Consider the following 17,189-nt stretch of genomic DNA (forward strand, 5'->3'; position numbering starts at 1 on the left):
GTAAAAGCTTTGCAAAATGGGTGGCATGCTAATGAGCATTATTGAAACTGAGCTTGTGCCTTGTGCGAGAGTAGTGGCCAGAGCACATGGTTTTAGAATCTCAGTTGCAATATTTAACAGCTCTTTTCTTCTTTCAAATTTGATGAAGAGAAATTGAAATATTGAAAAATTGCTGGAGAGAATATTGCTGGCTTTGTTATCATACAAAAAACACCAATCATCAGCATGAAATGTAATCTGCATTCGTTCTTTATGGAAGGTCAATTCCAATGATTTGAGAACATCTTTAGTCTGTAAGAGTGAACAAGTAGAATAGCTTGCAGTGGCCTCATTTATGTTTCTAAAGGCCCCTGTGTTTTGCTCTGCTGCAGATGGTGGTCAGTATTGCTGAGGATCTGTTACGAACTGCTGCACAGAACAGCAGGCTCTCCTTGCAGCGGACTCAAGCTGGATGGCTTTTACTTGGAGCACTTATGACTTTAGGTTTGTAAAAATAGTTTGATTTTTCTTTTTATTTTAAAGCTTGTCCAACACTTCTGATTATCTGCTCTGACAAATGGTCTTTACACATAATGGGCTCATTATCCAGCACAAGAGTATTTATATAGGGGAAGCAGAGTGAAAGTGCACTTCAGCAACATTGTGTTGTGGAGAAGTGAAATATTAGTCCTTATCTAAGCTGAAGTATGGTAGAAGGTGTCATACCTAAAAAAAAAAAAATCCTGTTCTGGCTTTAGAAACCCAGCCTTTAGTCATTCTCTGAAAAGGCAAAATTACCCTTGCTCTTTCTTCCTTAATACTGTGGTGCTGAAGAAATGGACAGTAAATGAAACCCAGTGAGCATTCCAACAAGTTGCATGTGTGTCTCTAGGTAGACAGCAGCACTGTGTAGAAGAGTTGTCAGTTCAAAAGCCCTTTGGTTTTCTTGTAAAAAAGCCAGCCTCATGTTTGTATCTGCCATTACAGAAGTATCACAAGCTGCATTTTGAGAGGTTGTAAGTATACTCTTGAATGTGGCAGCAGTGGTGTTCTTTTCTGGTTTGTTTGGAGTTTCTTTTATACGGGAAAAAATTTTATCTGATGTATTTTGCAATATTTTGATCTCTCATCAAATACCATTTGTGTTTCATCTCATTTCTCTAAGTTGTCTCTTTAACTAGTTTATCGTCATATTTTTCTAACAGTATACTTCTATTCTGGTTGTCCTCCAATATATTTTTAATGTACTTGCACTGGATCTTTTTCAGAAGTTTCAAAAGAAACTTGACTGTTAAACTAATTTACATAAGCAATGACTATCAGTTGTTTTTCTATTTATTTTATGGGCAGAGTAGATCAGGCTAAAGAACCTGTCTTCAAAATTAATATAAAAAAATTAGAAGCCAGAATAAAAAGATAGTAAAAAAACAGTTGACCATGGTTCTGTATGGCATGACAATGGGTAGGGTAGTCTGTTTCCTGTTTTAGGAGTGAGACCCACAAGCAGATGTGATGTATAGTACTTACTTGCCACACTTTCAACCTAGGAATGAGAAAAAATTTCATTTGGTTTTCATTGTTCCAAGTAGGGCAGAAAGGAAGAGAAGTGAAATAAGACAAAAATAGTTTGAAGAGCAAAAGCCTTCACAGCAGATGTTTCACTCTTAAATACACATTTTTATTATACTGTCACATTTTTTTTACTTAGGTCCTTCTGTTGTCCGGTATCATCTGCCTAAGATGTTGCTGCTGTGGCGAAACGTGTTCCCACGGTCTCTGAAGGAGCTGGAAGCAGAGAAGGCAAGAGGAGATTCTTTCACCTGGCAAGTAACACTGGAAGGCCGTGCTGGAGCTCTGTGTGGTAAGAAATTCAGAGTTTGAGATTATACCTGCACAGTCAACCAAAACATGATCCCAAGTATTGCAGAGAGAAGTCCTGTAACTTCCCCTCTTTCTTTGAAAAGGAGTAAAATGTGTCAGATTTTCATCAGTATGTCCTGGCTTTGACATATAGTTTTATGAACAGATCACACAGTCTTTGAATAAACATTTTTAATTGCTGCTCTTTTGATATTCTCAGAATTTGTATCTTGTTTATGTCTTATACTTGTTTGTTTCAGTGAAAGTTTAATTTAAACTGTTCTGTTATTAGCTATGAGAAGCTTTGTTGCTCACTGCCCTGAGCTCCTTACTGAGGATGTGATCAGGAAACTGATGACACCCATAGAATGTGCCATGACAATGATGTCACAGTAAGTAGGCAGTTTCTGCTCTTCATTCACTTTTGTCTTTTCCTGGTATTGAAATACTAGAACTAATTTGGAGTTGGGTTTTGTGGTTTGGTGTCTGCCCCTTCCCCCTGCCCCACCTGTAATGAAAATAGGACTTCTGAGGAAGTGCATGTCACTGATTTATGGCAACATACGTTGTGGGTTCCTTGAGTTTATAATTAAGGTTTTCTCTGTACAATTACTTCTGAAAATGTATCATTAATTGAGTAATGTTGTTCAGAGTATTTCTCTGAACACTTTTTTTTTGCCTTGCCTAGAGTTACATCCTGTGAAAAGAAATCTGAAAATACTCTCTTCTGTAACTGCAACATTTCTGGTTTCTCTTTTTCATTTTTAATTCTCTAGCATTCCATCAGTAATTAAAGCCCATGGAGCTCATCTCAAAGCCAGTGCAGCTATGGTTCGTTTAAGACTTTATGATATTTTGGCTTTATTGCCCCCAAAGACATATGAAGGTACATAAATTTTTAACAGTTTTTGTTAAAGTAAAAATTGTGCTTAGTACTTGTGATGCATATCTTTGAAGCAGCTGTAAGAGTCAAAATATAATTCTAGGAATCTCCAAGAATTTTGTACTATATTCCTCATCTTCTGTATGTCATCTTGATAATATAGCTACAGAGTATGAGTACTGAAAAGCATTCATAGAGTAACACTTGGAGTATAGCAGTTATGGTCCCCTTTGTAGGATTGAGAGGTATGGAGATCATGGTCTGCGATCAAATAATAGTTTTTAAAGTCATTGTTACTTAAAAGGTAGAGAACTTTATTTCTTAGTATACTGAAAAACAGATGTGACAATGGAAGTTTAGTTTTGGTTACATTTAGGTTTTTTTATTTGGTTGGTTTGGTTGTTTTCCTTTTTAAACCTGATTTGATCTATTACACAGATCTGCTATTAGTAAATTGCCAACCACTCTCACACAGTGACAAGATTAACTTTTTGGGTTTCTTTGGTTTTTTTGTTACTTCATTATGTCTACATGATCATGTGGATGAACATGTTTTTTTTTTCTACATCTGGATTGTCATCCTGTAGGGATGGCCCAATTTGTTGTTTAGAACAGGACACAGTTCTGAGTAATGTGCTCTAGTGGATTCTGCTTGAGCAGAAGGTGGGGCTAGATGACCTCCAGTGGTTTCCAACCTTACCTATTATTTAGGTATTTGGGTACCCATGATTTGGGAATTGAGAGCCTACAGTTCCATTTGAAGCCTTGCTCTCAACTCTGTTATTGTCAGGTTTACTTCTCTGTTAGCCACCTCTAAAACTGAAGTAGTGGTACATTTGTAACTTCTGATCACTGGCTGAAGTGTTTTGGCTAAGAAGCAGTGGTGATTCTTTTTAATGTCTGTCCTTCTAGGATCATTTAATGCGCTTCTTCGAGAGCTGGTAGCGGAATTTACTTTGACAGACAACTCTGCTAATACAACCACATCACTCCTAAGGTCTCTTTGTCATTATGATGATAGTGTTCTGCTCGGCTCTTGGCTGCAGGAAACAGATCATAAGTCAATTGAAGATCAGGTAACAAAAAAAGCTAGAAGAATGAATTATCTGCCCTGTCTGTGTGGTGTGTGTGTGGGGAAGCCTTCTAAAACTGAAGCTTCATACCTTGTTTTTAGTCTTATTTCAGAGCTTTTTTAGCTGTAAGTGCTTCCATCTCCAGGGTACTGTTTTGATTAAAAACCACCTACAGCTGAGATATAAATTGCATAATGCTACTCGTAGGGTTGTGCTTAGTGGACCAGCCTCATTTCTTTTTAAAAAAAAACCCTAACTCAATATCTCTTCCTGTCTGCCAATCTTTGTAGCCTAGAAGTTGTTCTCATATGAAGTTTTTGAATTAGGAGAAATGTAGGTTCCACTTAACATGTTTCATAATGAAACTGCTGTCAAAATATCAATATTGCAAATGGTGTTATAGCAAAACAAGATTTAACTGGTTTTGTAGGTGTAGTAAGAAATCTTACATTTCATTTGAAAGTGTTGACACAATGTTGTTGGCTGAAAACTCCTCTTCTGCAACAGCCATCTAATAATAGGAGGGTGTCTCAGAAGGTTTGATTGGAGCAGATCCAAAAGCCAAGACTGATGCCAAGGATGTGGAAAGATTTCTAAGCCAAGATCAGCGTGTCGAAGCAAAAAAAAGTTTTACAAACTTCCTTTGTTTGTTGTGGAGGACATAGTAAATTTCCAGTGCAGGCTTCAATGCACAGAGCTTTTTCATTCCCTCCTGCCTCCTTTTTTTTTTTTTTTCTTCACTTCCTGCCTGTAAAACAGTGGCAGTGTGTGCTCACAGCCCAGAAAGCCGCTGGAATCCTGGGCTGCATCAAAAGCAGTGTGGCCAGCAGGATAAAGAGGTGGTTCTGCCCCTCTGCTCTTGTGTCCCCAACATAAGGAGGACATGGAACTGTTGGGAGCAGATCCAGACGAGGGACACAAAGTTGATAGGAGGACTGGAGCAACCTCCCCTGTGATGATGGGCTGAGACAGTTGGGGCTGTTCATCCTGGAGAAGAAGAGAAGGTTGCTTGGAGACCTCAGAACAACCTTCCAGTATCTGAAGGGGGCCTACAGGGCAGCTGGATGGGGACTGTTCATCTGGAACTGTAGTGATAGGACAAGGAGTAACAGGTACAAATTGAAAGGGGGAATTTAGGTCAGATATTAGAAAGAAATTTTTCACTGTGAGAGTGATGAGACATTGGAATGATTGCTGTGGGAGGTTTTGGATGCCCCAGCCCTGGCACTGTTCAAAGCCAGGGTGGATAAGGCCTTGAGCAACCTGTCCTAGTGAAAGATGTCCCTGCCCATGGTAGGGTAGCCTTGGACCAGATGATCTTTAGGATCCATTCCAGCCCCTAAATTTCTATCATTCTATGATTCCCTTGTGCTTAGTCATGTTTTATTTTTTAATGATATAGAGGTGTCAACAAACCTTGCTGTGTTTTCTGTCCTTCTAAGAAGAATACAGACCTACTAGATTCTGATTTTGTTTCATGATTAAATAATTGATAAGAATATAGAATTTTCTTCAGAGAAAATAGATGATTGTTTAATAGTTTCATGAAAGAATGATGATTAGGAAGTATTTTCTGGATGATAAGAGAGTTTATAATTTTAGTAATATTTCTAATTCTTTCTGTGTAGGGCATATCATATCCAAAACTGATAATTTAATACACCGTGCTGTAACTCTCAGAGAGTGACTGAATAATCTTCTGTCTGAAATGGTATTTCTTATTCAATGGTTCAGAAACTACTATTAATACCAGAATTAATTTGCTTTTCTCTTAATTTTCATCTCTTAATACCAGAAGTGATATTTTGTGTATTTATCTAGCTGTTAATGGTTTTGACCCTTCAGAATTCAGCTGGCCCTGTAAATGCTAATATGTATGCGTGAGGATTCTGCACTTGTATTCAGGTGCTTGTAAGCTGTTCTCTTGTTTCAACTGTTGCATATGTGTCTTGGTTATCTCTAGTTCCAAATTTTTATGTGCAAAGGTATATTCAGAGGTGTTGATGTTGTGTGCAATTTTGCAGCTTCAGCCAAACAGTGCGTCTGGAAGTGGTGCTCTGGAACATGATCCCTCTTCCATTTATTTGCGCATCCCTGCTGGTGAAGCTGTGCCTGGTCCCCTTCCTTTGGGAGTATCTGTCATTGATGCATCTGTGGCTCTCTTTGGTGTGGTTTTTCCTCATGTCTCTTACAAACATAGGTCAGTTTACATCAGTGTTCAATTTCAGAACCTAATGCCTTACTTCTCTGGGTACTGTTGTGTTGGGGACTTTCTTATTTGTTTGTTTGGTTTTTTTTGCTGAAATAAGAATTGACTAAGGTATCAACTGTCTTTAAATTCAGAGTTTAGTATTTGATGCCCATTGTGTCTCAGGATTCCAGAATGTGTGTAGTCACTTTAGAAATAAAGTGATTTCCTCAGTTTTATCTTTTTGAAAATTAGTGTTCGGAGATGGAGACTAGATTGTTCTCTTTTCATACTGCATTTAACAGTAGTAATATCTCTGCAACCAAAATTTCCTGTAAAAGTACCCATTGCAATTAACTTCAAATCAACCTTGAAAACAGCAGGGGCCTCCACTGAATTTTATTTGGCTGCCATAAGTAAGACCATTTGATTTATAGTCAGCAAGGAATTGTATGCACAATGAAAAAGAGGAAATGGAATTCAACGTATTTTCCTTTGTGTTTCACATTACCTCTACAGAGTTATGAGTTGTCAGGACTAATTTTGTTGCTCAGTTTAGGCAATTTGTCCCTGAGCACAGAGTGAAAACAGTTCTAAAAGCATTTCAAAGTAAAATCAGCTTTCAGTGCAAATCTTTTGGGAGCAGTTTTTTCATAGCAGTCAACCTCATTTTGTACTAAGTGCAGGATAGACTTGAGACCAGCTTGGTGTAATTCACCTTAGTCTATACCTGTTGTTAATGGTGAAAAAATGTAGCTTGGGAACTGCTGAGTAATTATGCAGATTATGCAGATTATTCATTACATTCCTGTTTTTGGTATCTTCAAGGGGATGTTCCTCCTTGAATGTTTTCTGGGGAGGAGTGGGGGCCAGAATGGATGTTAAATGGGAAAAACAATAGAAACAGAGAAACAAATATGAAGGGTAACACTATTTTATATTGTAGTGGAAAGACAGCATTTTTCCACTCTGGTCCTCATAGCTTTCTAGTTATATAGCCATATGCACCTGAAGATTCACTTCCTCTTGGTGGTGTTTTCTTCAAAGGAATAGTAAATATTTGTGGATGAACTAGAAGAAGCAGCAAAGGGATGTTCAGAGTAGCTCTGCTATTACTTATAGCAAATACCTTCTGCAGCCCCTGAAGCATAAGTTCTGCTACTGAACTTAAAAGGCCCTTTTGTTGTGTGTGGTTTTTACCAGCTGTGCTTCAGTTTGTATTTTGAAAGGCTGTCACTTCAATTATGTTCTTTCCTTTGTTTTAGATTACAGATGTTGGATCACTTTGCTGAATGTGTCAAGCAGGCTAAAGGTGTTCGCCAGCAAGCTGTGCAGCTTAATATCTTTACTGCTGTTCTTAGTGCCTTGAAGGTAGGACTTGTAAACTTGTAATGAAAGCCCAAGTTCATCACTTTGCATTCAGTACAAAGGGCTGTTAGAAGAGTATTACTAAAGTCACTCAAGAATTCAAAAATTTGAAAGTTCCAGAATGGAATTTTTTTCTGGATACTAGCTTAAGCTCTTGTCTTCATGTATCAGTACAGAGAACAGATGCTCATGACTGCATTCTACAATCATCAGCATTCTATAGTATTCAGCATTCTATAGTAATCAGACTGTCTTTTCATCTTCAGTCCTCTGGTTTTATTTACACTGGACTCATGGATTTAAGTACTTTATCATGTATACTCAGAAAACCCCTCAAGTCACAGAGTATTGTGCAGATGTGGCTTGTGTAACTGAATACACAAATAGCTTTGGGTTTACATTTTGGTTGCCTTATTGCTCAGAGCTCTAGGTGCCTATGCCCAGTCCCACTGACTGCAGCTACTGCTGTGTGCTCTCTGTCTAGACTTGGAAATGCAACCTGGTGCTATCAAGTCAGAAAGTAAGAGAGCAAGTCAGAAATGACTGCCCAGTTTAAGCTGTTACTGCAGCTCCATGTCTTTGGTTGATTGGCAACACAGCACCTGGTTCTTTGCATTGTTCTTAAAAACGTGATTTACAATGCTACAAGTTGAAATGTAGATTCCAAGGCAGATTTCTGGAATCTCCCATGCCATGCCAAGTGTTCAAAAAATGGGCAAAATTGAGCTGAAGTGAGGACTTCAGAAAATTATGATCTAATTAGAGCCTTTGACTTCTTGCTCTATAGCACATGCAGTATTTTTGCTTTACATGTGTTTAATTATTTCTCCCAGAGTAAAAGAAACTGCAGAAGTGCTGTTTAGTGTTACTGTTTGGTGATTGTTAATATAAAGGGCTGTATAAATGTTTGGAAGGATGTGATTATACAGAAAAAAATACTTTCATGTATCTATAATGTCTTCAATTTAAGTGATTCTTGTAGAAATGTAACCGGTCTGTAGTTTCTATTAGATTTTTGCTGTTAGATTTTTAAAGCTTCTTTTTTTTTTTTTCCTGAGGTGTCCCATGTAAAGCTAGATCAGATTTGGTAGGATTAGGGTGCCTGTAGGTAATGCATTTGATAAAAAAGACTGGTGCAGCAGGTCTTCCTGTATGTGAAATAGGTAGAATATTGGCAAACATCATGAGACCCAGGATTTATTGTTGATTTTGAGTTTCAAATGTTTTCAACCAATTTGTTTTAGAATGAGCTACCACAAATTGAAACAAAAGCAAAAGTGCATAGTTTTCACTTGATGGTCTCAAATATATTTTCTTCTTCCCTGCATTAAGCTATTATTGGATTCTTCTTTTTTTTAATTTTATTTTAATTTTTACTGTAGGGTTTAGCTGAGAATAAAAGCACATTAGGACCAGAAGAAGTCCGCAAATCTGCTTTGACGCTTGTAATGGGTGCCCTTGATAATCCTAACCCTATTCTGAGATGTGCAGCAGGTGAAGCTCTTGGCAGAATGGCTCAAGTGGTTGGAGAAGCCTCTTTCATTGCTAGAATGGCTCAGTACAGTTTTGATAAGTAAGTTAATTTTAATTCGGAAAATGAAATAAAATAGTAATTTAATATAATATGTAATTTAATGTAGTTTGGAAGATTCCTTTTCTAAATACCATATTCATTATTCTCTTCTTTCGTGCTTGATCCCTATGGTTACATAGATCTAAGAAACCTTTAAACAGATTCTTCTCTTTTGTATTTATTTCATGTGAGGAATAAAAGCTGAGTTGTTAAACACTTGGAATGTGAAATGATACTGATGAACAGCTTTTGATGAGTTTCCTGAAGGTGACTAAACTGTATCAGATAGATAAGAACAGCTTACATTATGTCTGTAATGTCAATTATGTAATAGTGGTTCTATTTCACTCTTTACACATTGATTTAACTGATTTACTGGCCTGTATTTTTTTTCATATTCTGTTGTTTGTCTTGGGTCTTTAGAAAGATATCTGGTAGAAGCAACAATATGGTATGTTTCCCATTTTCTTACTTAAATTTAAGGCATCAGCATATTTCTGAATCAGAATGCAGCTGCCTCAGGGCTACAGCGCTTGTTTTTGGCTGGGCCAGGTGCATGAGCATGGCCTCAGTCCAGCTCTCTTACCTCTAAGTAGTTAAATTTTTCTCACCCTTTCATCTTGTAATAAAGTACATCATCCTTGCTGTCTTTCATTGAATTTCTATTACTGGGACTTTCCTTGGTTTCTTATCTAGATTAACTTGTAAGTTCTTAATGGTTGTCATTCTGTTGACAGTCAAGTGATTTTTTTTATATTTGAGATGTGCATTTACTTTGTTGTTTGCTGATGGCCAAGAGCATGCATATATACAGTCAACCTGGGGAAAAAAATCTTTGTCCTTATTAGGAAATCCCTTCTTTTATCTCTCTTCCTCACCCACTGAAAAGGGTTCTAATTACTAAGTGATGTATGTGACATGCACTCGGAAGCAGTATTGTGGAAAATACTCAATAAGTCAATGCATACAACTTCCTACAACCAAATAATTCAAAATGCAACTCATTCTGTTTCACTTTCATTATAAAAGGCTTTTTATTTAAAAAAATAAAAAGGCTCTCTTGCAAAAGCCATAAAAATCAGCTGTAGAAGAAAACAGCTATATAAAAAACTGGATTTGTCAGTTTTTCATTTCTCAGTGTGTGTCGTCATTTTTTTATTCTTAATTCCTTTTTACATCAGTGGTTTTTGAATGATTCTTAAATTAGTCTGCTCTGAAACACTTGCAAAATCTGGATTCTTTTTCTATATCTGTCTAAACTCTTCTTCATCTAAAAGGTCAAGTTCTGACCAGAAAAAAAAAATTATTAAAATACCTTCTTTTCCTCTTGTTTTATATGTAACCTGGATTAATAGTAATCTAGAATAAGTACATTGTTTTTGCTGTTGTTTAGGCTTCTCAAGATTTTGTAAGATGGCCTGCAAAACTTTATTAGTCTTTTGCACTGTTGTGGTACTTCTAAGATTCTGTGTAACAAACTTACCTAATGAAATGATTTCTTTATATTTAAACATTGATAGGTTAAAATCTGCTCGAGATGTTGTATCAAGAACAGGCCATTCCTTGGCTCTGGGTTGTCTCCATCGTTATGTTGGTGGAATAGGTTCTGGACAGCATTTGAAAACTAGTGTCAGTATTCTCTTGGCTTTGGCACAAGATGGAACCTCTCCTGAAGTCCAGGTAAAAAAAAAAAACAACAATCACCACAAAATTACTTAAAATGTTCAAGATGAAGATTAAATCTAAAGCTACATGTTCAGATATTCTTTAGTAGATGTTGTCACATGTAAGATGTGTAGCATGTGCCAGGGAGTGTGAAGAAAGTGAATCTTTTCTTACAAACTCCCAGAGTACAGAATCCCAAAGATACAGTAATTAAAACGTAACTTCATGGCAATTTAGAGAGGCAGTTGGAAGTGGTCAGGTTAATTCAGAAGGACATGTAGACACAAAAGCTTGTCAGCTGTGCCAGAGTGATGCACTGTGGGCATATTCCAAACTGCCTTTACAGCATCATGTGTTAGTATTGCCTTAGCTGCCTAAAAAGAAGCTTTTAATAGCTGATGGCTGACATGTAATCACTTACTGGGGTCTCAGGTGATGAGCAGTACTTTCCTTTGTCAGGTATCACATACACAGGACATCATCTTTGCAGGGTTATATTATGAACACAGAAATCTGTTGCAAGCTAAATTGCAGTTAGGGAGCAGAAAGGGAATCAGTAGGAGCCAAGTCTAAGACAGGGAGGGGTTTCTATCTGCTGTGGACTATAGGTTTGCGAAGTCTCACAGGAAGACAACTTGACTGCTGAAGTTGCTGGTATAGTAGATAGGGGACTAAACATGCTGTTGAAAGAGTAATGGTTTTGGAGAGTAGTGGCACTTTATACCCACAGCCTGAGAAGATGAAGCCCCCAGTAACTATAAAGAATCATACTTACACCTTGGTTTACTATTAACTTGATAGAACATGCATTTGAATACCTTCTTATTTCTTTTCTTCCGGGCAGTAAAAAAACAAAGTAACACGGTTTATCAGTTGGGAAGACAAGCCTAGTTTTTTTTGGAGATAGTGTTAAAAAAATCTATAAATACAGCTTTAAGTCTCTTTTGAATTTTCTTAGTTTAAGGAAAGACAATGTGCAATTTGCATGTGTAACCAACTTCAAGTATGAGTGGGTAATTTGAGGCATATAATTGTGCACCAGTAATTCCAAAACGAAATTGGAAAGGTTAATGTTTTATGAAAAAAAAAAAGAAAAATAAGTATAAAGGGGAAGTCCAGGCTGAACTTGCCTATCTACCTTACTCTTTGTTGAGAATAGAGCACCCAGCCACTGTGAAAAACTAAGCTTTTAAACCTCATCCCTCACTGAATCAGTGGTTACACAGAAACTGTGTGGAAGTATGAATAATGGAAGTTTACAGGAATGAAAGGATAAGCTGTAATGTGCTACCACAGGATTAGGACTGTAGAGGTAGTTAGATGACTGCTAGTGCTAATGGCTTTTGGATTGCATCAGAGAGGATTAAAAAGCAGCAATTTTAAAGGCAGGTTTTCCAGCTTATTCCTAAGAGTCTAGCTTTGTAGTAGTAATTGTCTTTTATCTTAGTCATGTGTTTAATATGAGAAAATTCTGAAGTGAGATCATTTAGTAGGGTGTTATGGGGAGATAGCTAATGCTTTCAGGTCTGTCACTGGAATTTATTTCCAGTGAAATATCAGTATTTGAAAGGACAGTCCTCTTACCTGCTTCTTGCTTTGACAATTACAATAAATTACTTGGCTCCTTTGTTGTTTACTCACCTTCAACTGAAATAGGTCTTTCACCATTTTTCCCCTCATGCTATAGTACACTGACTGAACAATACTGCTTTTCTCTCTTGTACCTGCTGATAAGAAAGTTAGAAAGATTCATGTGAACCTTTCAGCTTGTCATGAAAATCATTTCCTACTGGAATAAAAAAGACCATCTCTGCTAAGGGCTTTGTAAGCTGCCCATTTCAGACTGTGCCTCCAGGTTTATAGTGGAATGATTTGCTCTTTCTCCTATTTCAAGTCGCTTTTCTTTTTTCCTTTTTGTTTTAAGTGGATGTGTTGTTTGTGCTTGTATTTTTCTTTGAAGTTCTTAAGCATATTTTTTCTCGAATTCTTTGTCATCTTATTTCCATTATCCCCAGAACTGCTGATAACCAAACAATATGTAAGACATATTGAAACTCTCAGGTGATTGCTTGAGGTCTGGGAAATTTGGAAACACTTCTGGAGTCAGAGTAGTAAATTAGATGTGCTTAAGAACAGGAGTACAGAGCTAGGCTCCAACTGCATAAAAAAACTGTTTAATTTCCTGAATGCATTACTGAAAAAACATTCCTTTGTGTTCTTGGTAGACCTGGTCTCTCCATTCCCTTGCCTTGATCGTGGATTCCAGTGGACCAATGTACCGTGGGTACGTGGAGCCGACGCTGTCGCTCGTTCTCACGCTGCTCTTGACTGTCCCACCATCACACACAGAGGTGCATCAGTGCCTGGGCAGGTGCCTTGGGGCTATAATAACTACTGTGGGGCCTGAGCTGCAAGGTTAGTGGCAATTTGATGTGAAACAGAAAGTCTACCTTGTATAAAGATGGTATTATAACCTTAAATGGAAGAATATAAGTTTTTGTTAGTTGCAGGTGGGGGAGGCAATGTTGGCTGTTTCAGTTACAGTCCTGCAGACTGCCTCATGCTGATCCTCCTTGTGACTGCCTGGGGCTTTTTTGACTGCAGTTTGAGATTTGGATAAAGAAGTTGCAGTGATGTATGGTGTTTTGGCTAATGGTAAATTTGCATGGTAGGTAAGCCATGGAACCCTTGCTGCATATTTTACTGTGTGTATCTTTGTGGGGCATCAGACAAGCTTTTTCCTCCATTTTTTAAAGATGTGTTTATTTAATTTTAAACTGATGGCAAGAGCTTAAGTTTGATTAAATGGGTGATACTGTGAACTATAACTAATTTCCATTGATTCTTGATATCCTTAGATCTCTGTACCTTATTGTAGAGACTTAAAATCTTGCCATGCCGAACACTGTGTCTGAAATTCTGTGCCTCAGGTGTTAAAACCACAGATTTGTGACTTTGTCTAACTGGGATTTTTAGGACTATTTGTATGATGATCTTTGATCTCTCTGGTCTGCAATGTCAGAGAGCCACTAATGGAATTTTAACTCTAAATGGCTAGACTTAAGATTTTAATTATGACATAGTTCTAGATGGTTTAATTGAACTTGTGTATCTGTTAACCTTTTGACCTGGAATATGGTTAACTTTTAAAATAACAACTTAAGTAGAATGCCTTCTGCAGGTTATATTTCTGTAATTGAAAATATTTTTATAAACCCGATGTGGGTTAATTCTTAAAAAGCAGAATTGAATTGTTCTTCAAATCAAATACTGTTCCTTTAAAATGCTTGTTCTAGCAGAGCATAGATGAGTGCTGCTCATCTGTTGGAACTAATTAAAATTGTCTGCATAGATAGATATGAACTTAAAGAGTTACCTGATATTTTAGGAAATGGCTCAGTGCGTGAAATGTTGCTTATACATATATAGAATGAAAGAGATTTTTAAAATCTAACTTCAGATAATTAACTGGTTTCATGACCTGAGAAGATAGTCTCACAGTATTTCTGACTGGAGATTGTCAATCCAGAATTTTATTTGGACAGCATGTTATTTAACTGAGCTAAAAAAGAGATACTGAAACACTCTGCAGTGTTTCTCATTTGCATGGTAAATCAGAAAAGTTGCATGTTAATTTGAGAACTCTTTTTTTGTGTTATTGAAGCTTCAATAATTCTTGCTTCTCAAAGGTTTAAAGTCTGCAGATGTGATAGAAAAGTTTTGCTGTGTTAAGGATATCCTCTTACATGATTAGGTAATGGAGCTACGATTTCAACAATCCGTTCTTCCTGTTTGGTGGGATGTGCAATCACACAAGACCATTCAGACTCACTTGTTCAGGCAGCTGCTATATCCTGCCTTCAGCAGCTTCATATGTTTGCACCACGGCATGTCAACCTGTCCAGTCTGGTTCCCAGTCTTTGTGTGAGTATCAAGTGCATCCCTTTTGGTCCTCCAAGCTTTAGGCATGTGCTTAGCAGAGGACAGGGGAAATATTCAGCAAGATGTCAAGGATAGCCATGTGTAATAAGCAAGTAATATTTGTAAAAACCCTGGAGTCCTCAAGCCATTTTACATATTTTCAGAATGCTGCCCAAACTGAAGTCATAGGGGCTGATTCTTTTTCACCCTCAATAGTGTAAGATAGCAAGCATTTATGAATAATATAACTGAGTAAAAAAGGTTGTGAAATGCTCTGTTTGCTCCAACTAGTTGCATGCAAAGAGGGAAGTGAGCAAGCTGGGAATAGGTAGCAGATGTTGGATTTATGTTACCACTGTCAGAATATTAGGGGCTGACATACAAACTCTTGTGCTGTTGCTGTTAATGTTGCCACCTTCTTTCATTAGTGTTCTGTCAGCAAGTCCTGGCTTAGGCCTGGAAGTAAGTCAAAGGCTTGAGCCCAAAACATACCAAATATGAATATAAGAGGAAAGGGGGTGTGTAGGTTGGTAGTTTTTTTTTAAATAATTACTATTGTAAAAGTTATTTTTAGAGGGTTCAGTAGTCCAAAACTGAGATATTTGAAAAGCTTCTCCCTAATGTCTATTAGATGTTTTGCAAGCTTGTTTATGCCGTTCTTTGCAGTGCTGATGACTCAGTGTTACCTGAAGGAATGCAATCCTACTTATGTCAACACTGGACCTTTTTCTTAGTATGCCATCCAGATTTTCCCTAGGGCATCCTCTCATGATTAGGTGCTTCTCTTCAGCCCTGTGCACACCCAAGCCCCACCCTGCCCCAAGCACTCCTGGGAGTGCAGTGTATTTACAAAACCTGTCACTTGTCCCTTCACAAAATTTTGCATGAAAGGGCTGCAGCACACCCAGAAGGAGATAAGCTCTTTTGTATGAATATGATGTACATCAGGAGAGATAATCCTTACAGCCATTTACTCTGTAAATGCCAGTGGATAATGTTACAGACAGTGAAGTTCATACATGAATAATTAGTGCTGTTTTGAAACTTTTTTCCATGGTTTTCTCCTGTTTCTCTCCTGATAGTTTATGGTCTTCTGCTAAATGAAAGCTATTTTTGTTTTCCTTTCTCATATTCCTTACTTTCAAGTAATACTTAGTTTGTTAGGATTTCCTCTGAGTTGTCTTGGGTGTTTCTTCGTACTGCAAATGCATAGTTATGTAGGCAAGGTCTGCCTTACCTGCACCATTAGCCAACTCTTCAGAATGGAATTAATGCCAGGTATCAAAATTAAACCATGCAGTTCCACACTCTTGTTTTAATTTCTTCTTCCTGCATTGGATTCATAACTTGTAGTTATTTTTTTTTGTAGCTTGAATCATGGAATACCCTTTACATTAATAAATCTCCCAAATGTTCTGTGTTTTAGGTCATTGAAACAACCTCAGTTGTGATATTTAGAAATTCTTTAAAGACTGCCTGTTTTTTTAGGACTAAATTCTTGTATATTCATATGTGGAATAAAGATGTACTGTTAAAATGCTTTATAAACTGTAGAACCCTTTCATTTAGGGAAGCATTTTCCATCCCCATAATAATGTAATACCAAGAAAGCAAATGGATATTAGGTTTATTGAAACCAAATTACCCTGGAGTAAATAAATAGTTAGAGTTTCTTAAAGGGCACTCTTCACCTCTTTCACTGTGGAAAATCATTCACTTTTCTGTGGAGCTATTTCCTCTCAGAAAAATAGAGACCATACACAATTCTTCTGTAAGGAAAATATTTGCTTGTGCTATAGGTGATTCAAAGGAATTAGCAAAGAAATCTTCTGCTGTTATTGAGAGGCACTTTTAATAACTTAATGCTACAGATTCTATTACTAATGGGAAATGCACGTTTTATTATATCTGTCATGCGCGGTGCACCTGATAATGGCTTTTTTGTTTAAAAGAAAGTGATTTACAGCTATAGCAGAATATGAGGCAGAGTAGTACTGGAGTGCAACAAATTGGAAACTGTAATTAATCTAAATCACAGTGGCACAGTAGTTCCAATATTTAAGCTTTTATCTCTTTAGCCAGACAGCTGTCAGCTCTGTGTATGTCAGCTATATTTTGATATTTGTATATTATGAAAAGTGCTTACTTCTGAACCTTCAGAACTTGATTCCCAGCAGCTCACACATGGGCTTATAACTGAAAAATGGAATGCTTTTAGTCCTTAGCAGCATTGATTTATTGGTACTGGGGTGCTGCAGTTCACTCACGTGTGGTGGGTTTGACTTTCAGGTCCATTTGTGCAGCTCTCACTTGCTGCTGCGCCGGGCTGCGGTGGCGTGTTTGCGGCAGCTCGCTCAGAGGGAAGCGTCAGAAGTGTGTGAATATGCCATGAGCTTGGCAAAGAACGCTGGAGACAAAGAGAGCAGTGCCATCAGTATGTATTTCTTTCATGTGGCCTTTTTGAAACAATGCAGATGTGTGCATAGGTGTGCTTTGCCTTCAAAAAGAAAGGGGAAACCCCCAAAACCCCCTTGTACTCTTAGTGAGAAAAACCCTTAACTGTCCCTTCTGACTGACCTCACCTCTGCTTTTACCTCTGGAATCATGTTTGTAATTTAACTATTTGTGAAATTCAGACTTAAACCTCTCTCTCTCTCTCATTAAGGCTGGCAATCAAAT

The 17,189-nt window shown here is 37.5% G+C and overlaps 1 protein-coding gene across 1 annotated transcript in view; it reads left to right on the forward strand.

Annotated features, from left to right (window-relative positions):
- HEATR5B (HEAT repeat containing 5B) overlaps positions 1 to 17,189 on the forward strand; it is a 56,658-nt gene that overhangs the window by 11,819 nt on the left and 27,650 nt on the right. Inside the window, exons 11-22 of the mRNA XM_063151859.1 lie at positions 372 to 483; positions 1,688 to 1,840; positions 2,132 to 2,231; positions 2,616 to 2,725; positions 3,635 to 3,798; positions 5,820 to 5,995; positions 7,249 to 7,354; positions 8,734 to 8,924; positions 10,445 to 10,604; positions 12,815 to 13,004; positions 14,344 to 14,513; positions 16,800 to 16,944. Coding sequence (XP_063007929.1) covers positions 372 to 483; positions 1,688 to 1,840; positions 2,132 to 2,231; positions 2,616 to 2,725; positions 3,635 to 3,798; positions 5,820 to 5,995; positions 7,249 to 7,354; positions 8,734 to 8,924; positions 10,445 to 10,604; positions 12,815 to 13,004; positions 14,344 to 14,513; positions 16,800 to 16,944 — 1,777 coding nt within the window. The remainder of the gene's footprint in view (positions 1 to 371; positions 484 to 1,687; positions 1,841 to 2,131; positions 2,232 to 2,615; positions 2,726 to 3,634; positions 3,799 to 5,819; positions 5,996 to 7,248; positions 7,355 to 8,733; positions 8,925 to 10,444; positions 10,605 to 12,814; positions 13,005 to 14,343; positions 14,514 to 16,799; positions 16,945 to 17,189) is intronic.

This window comes from Melospiza melodia, chromosome 3, assembly GCF_035770615.1.
Source record: "Melospiza melodia melodia isolate bMelMel2 chromosome 3, bMelMel2.pri, whole genome shotgun sequence".
NCBI lineage: Eukaryota > Metazoa > Chordata > Aves > Passeriformes > Passerellidae > Melospiza > Melospiza melodia.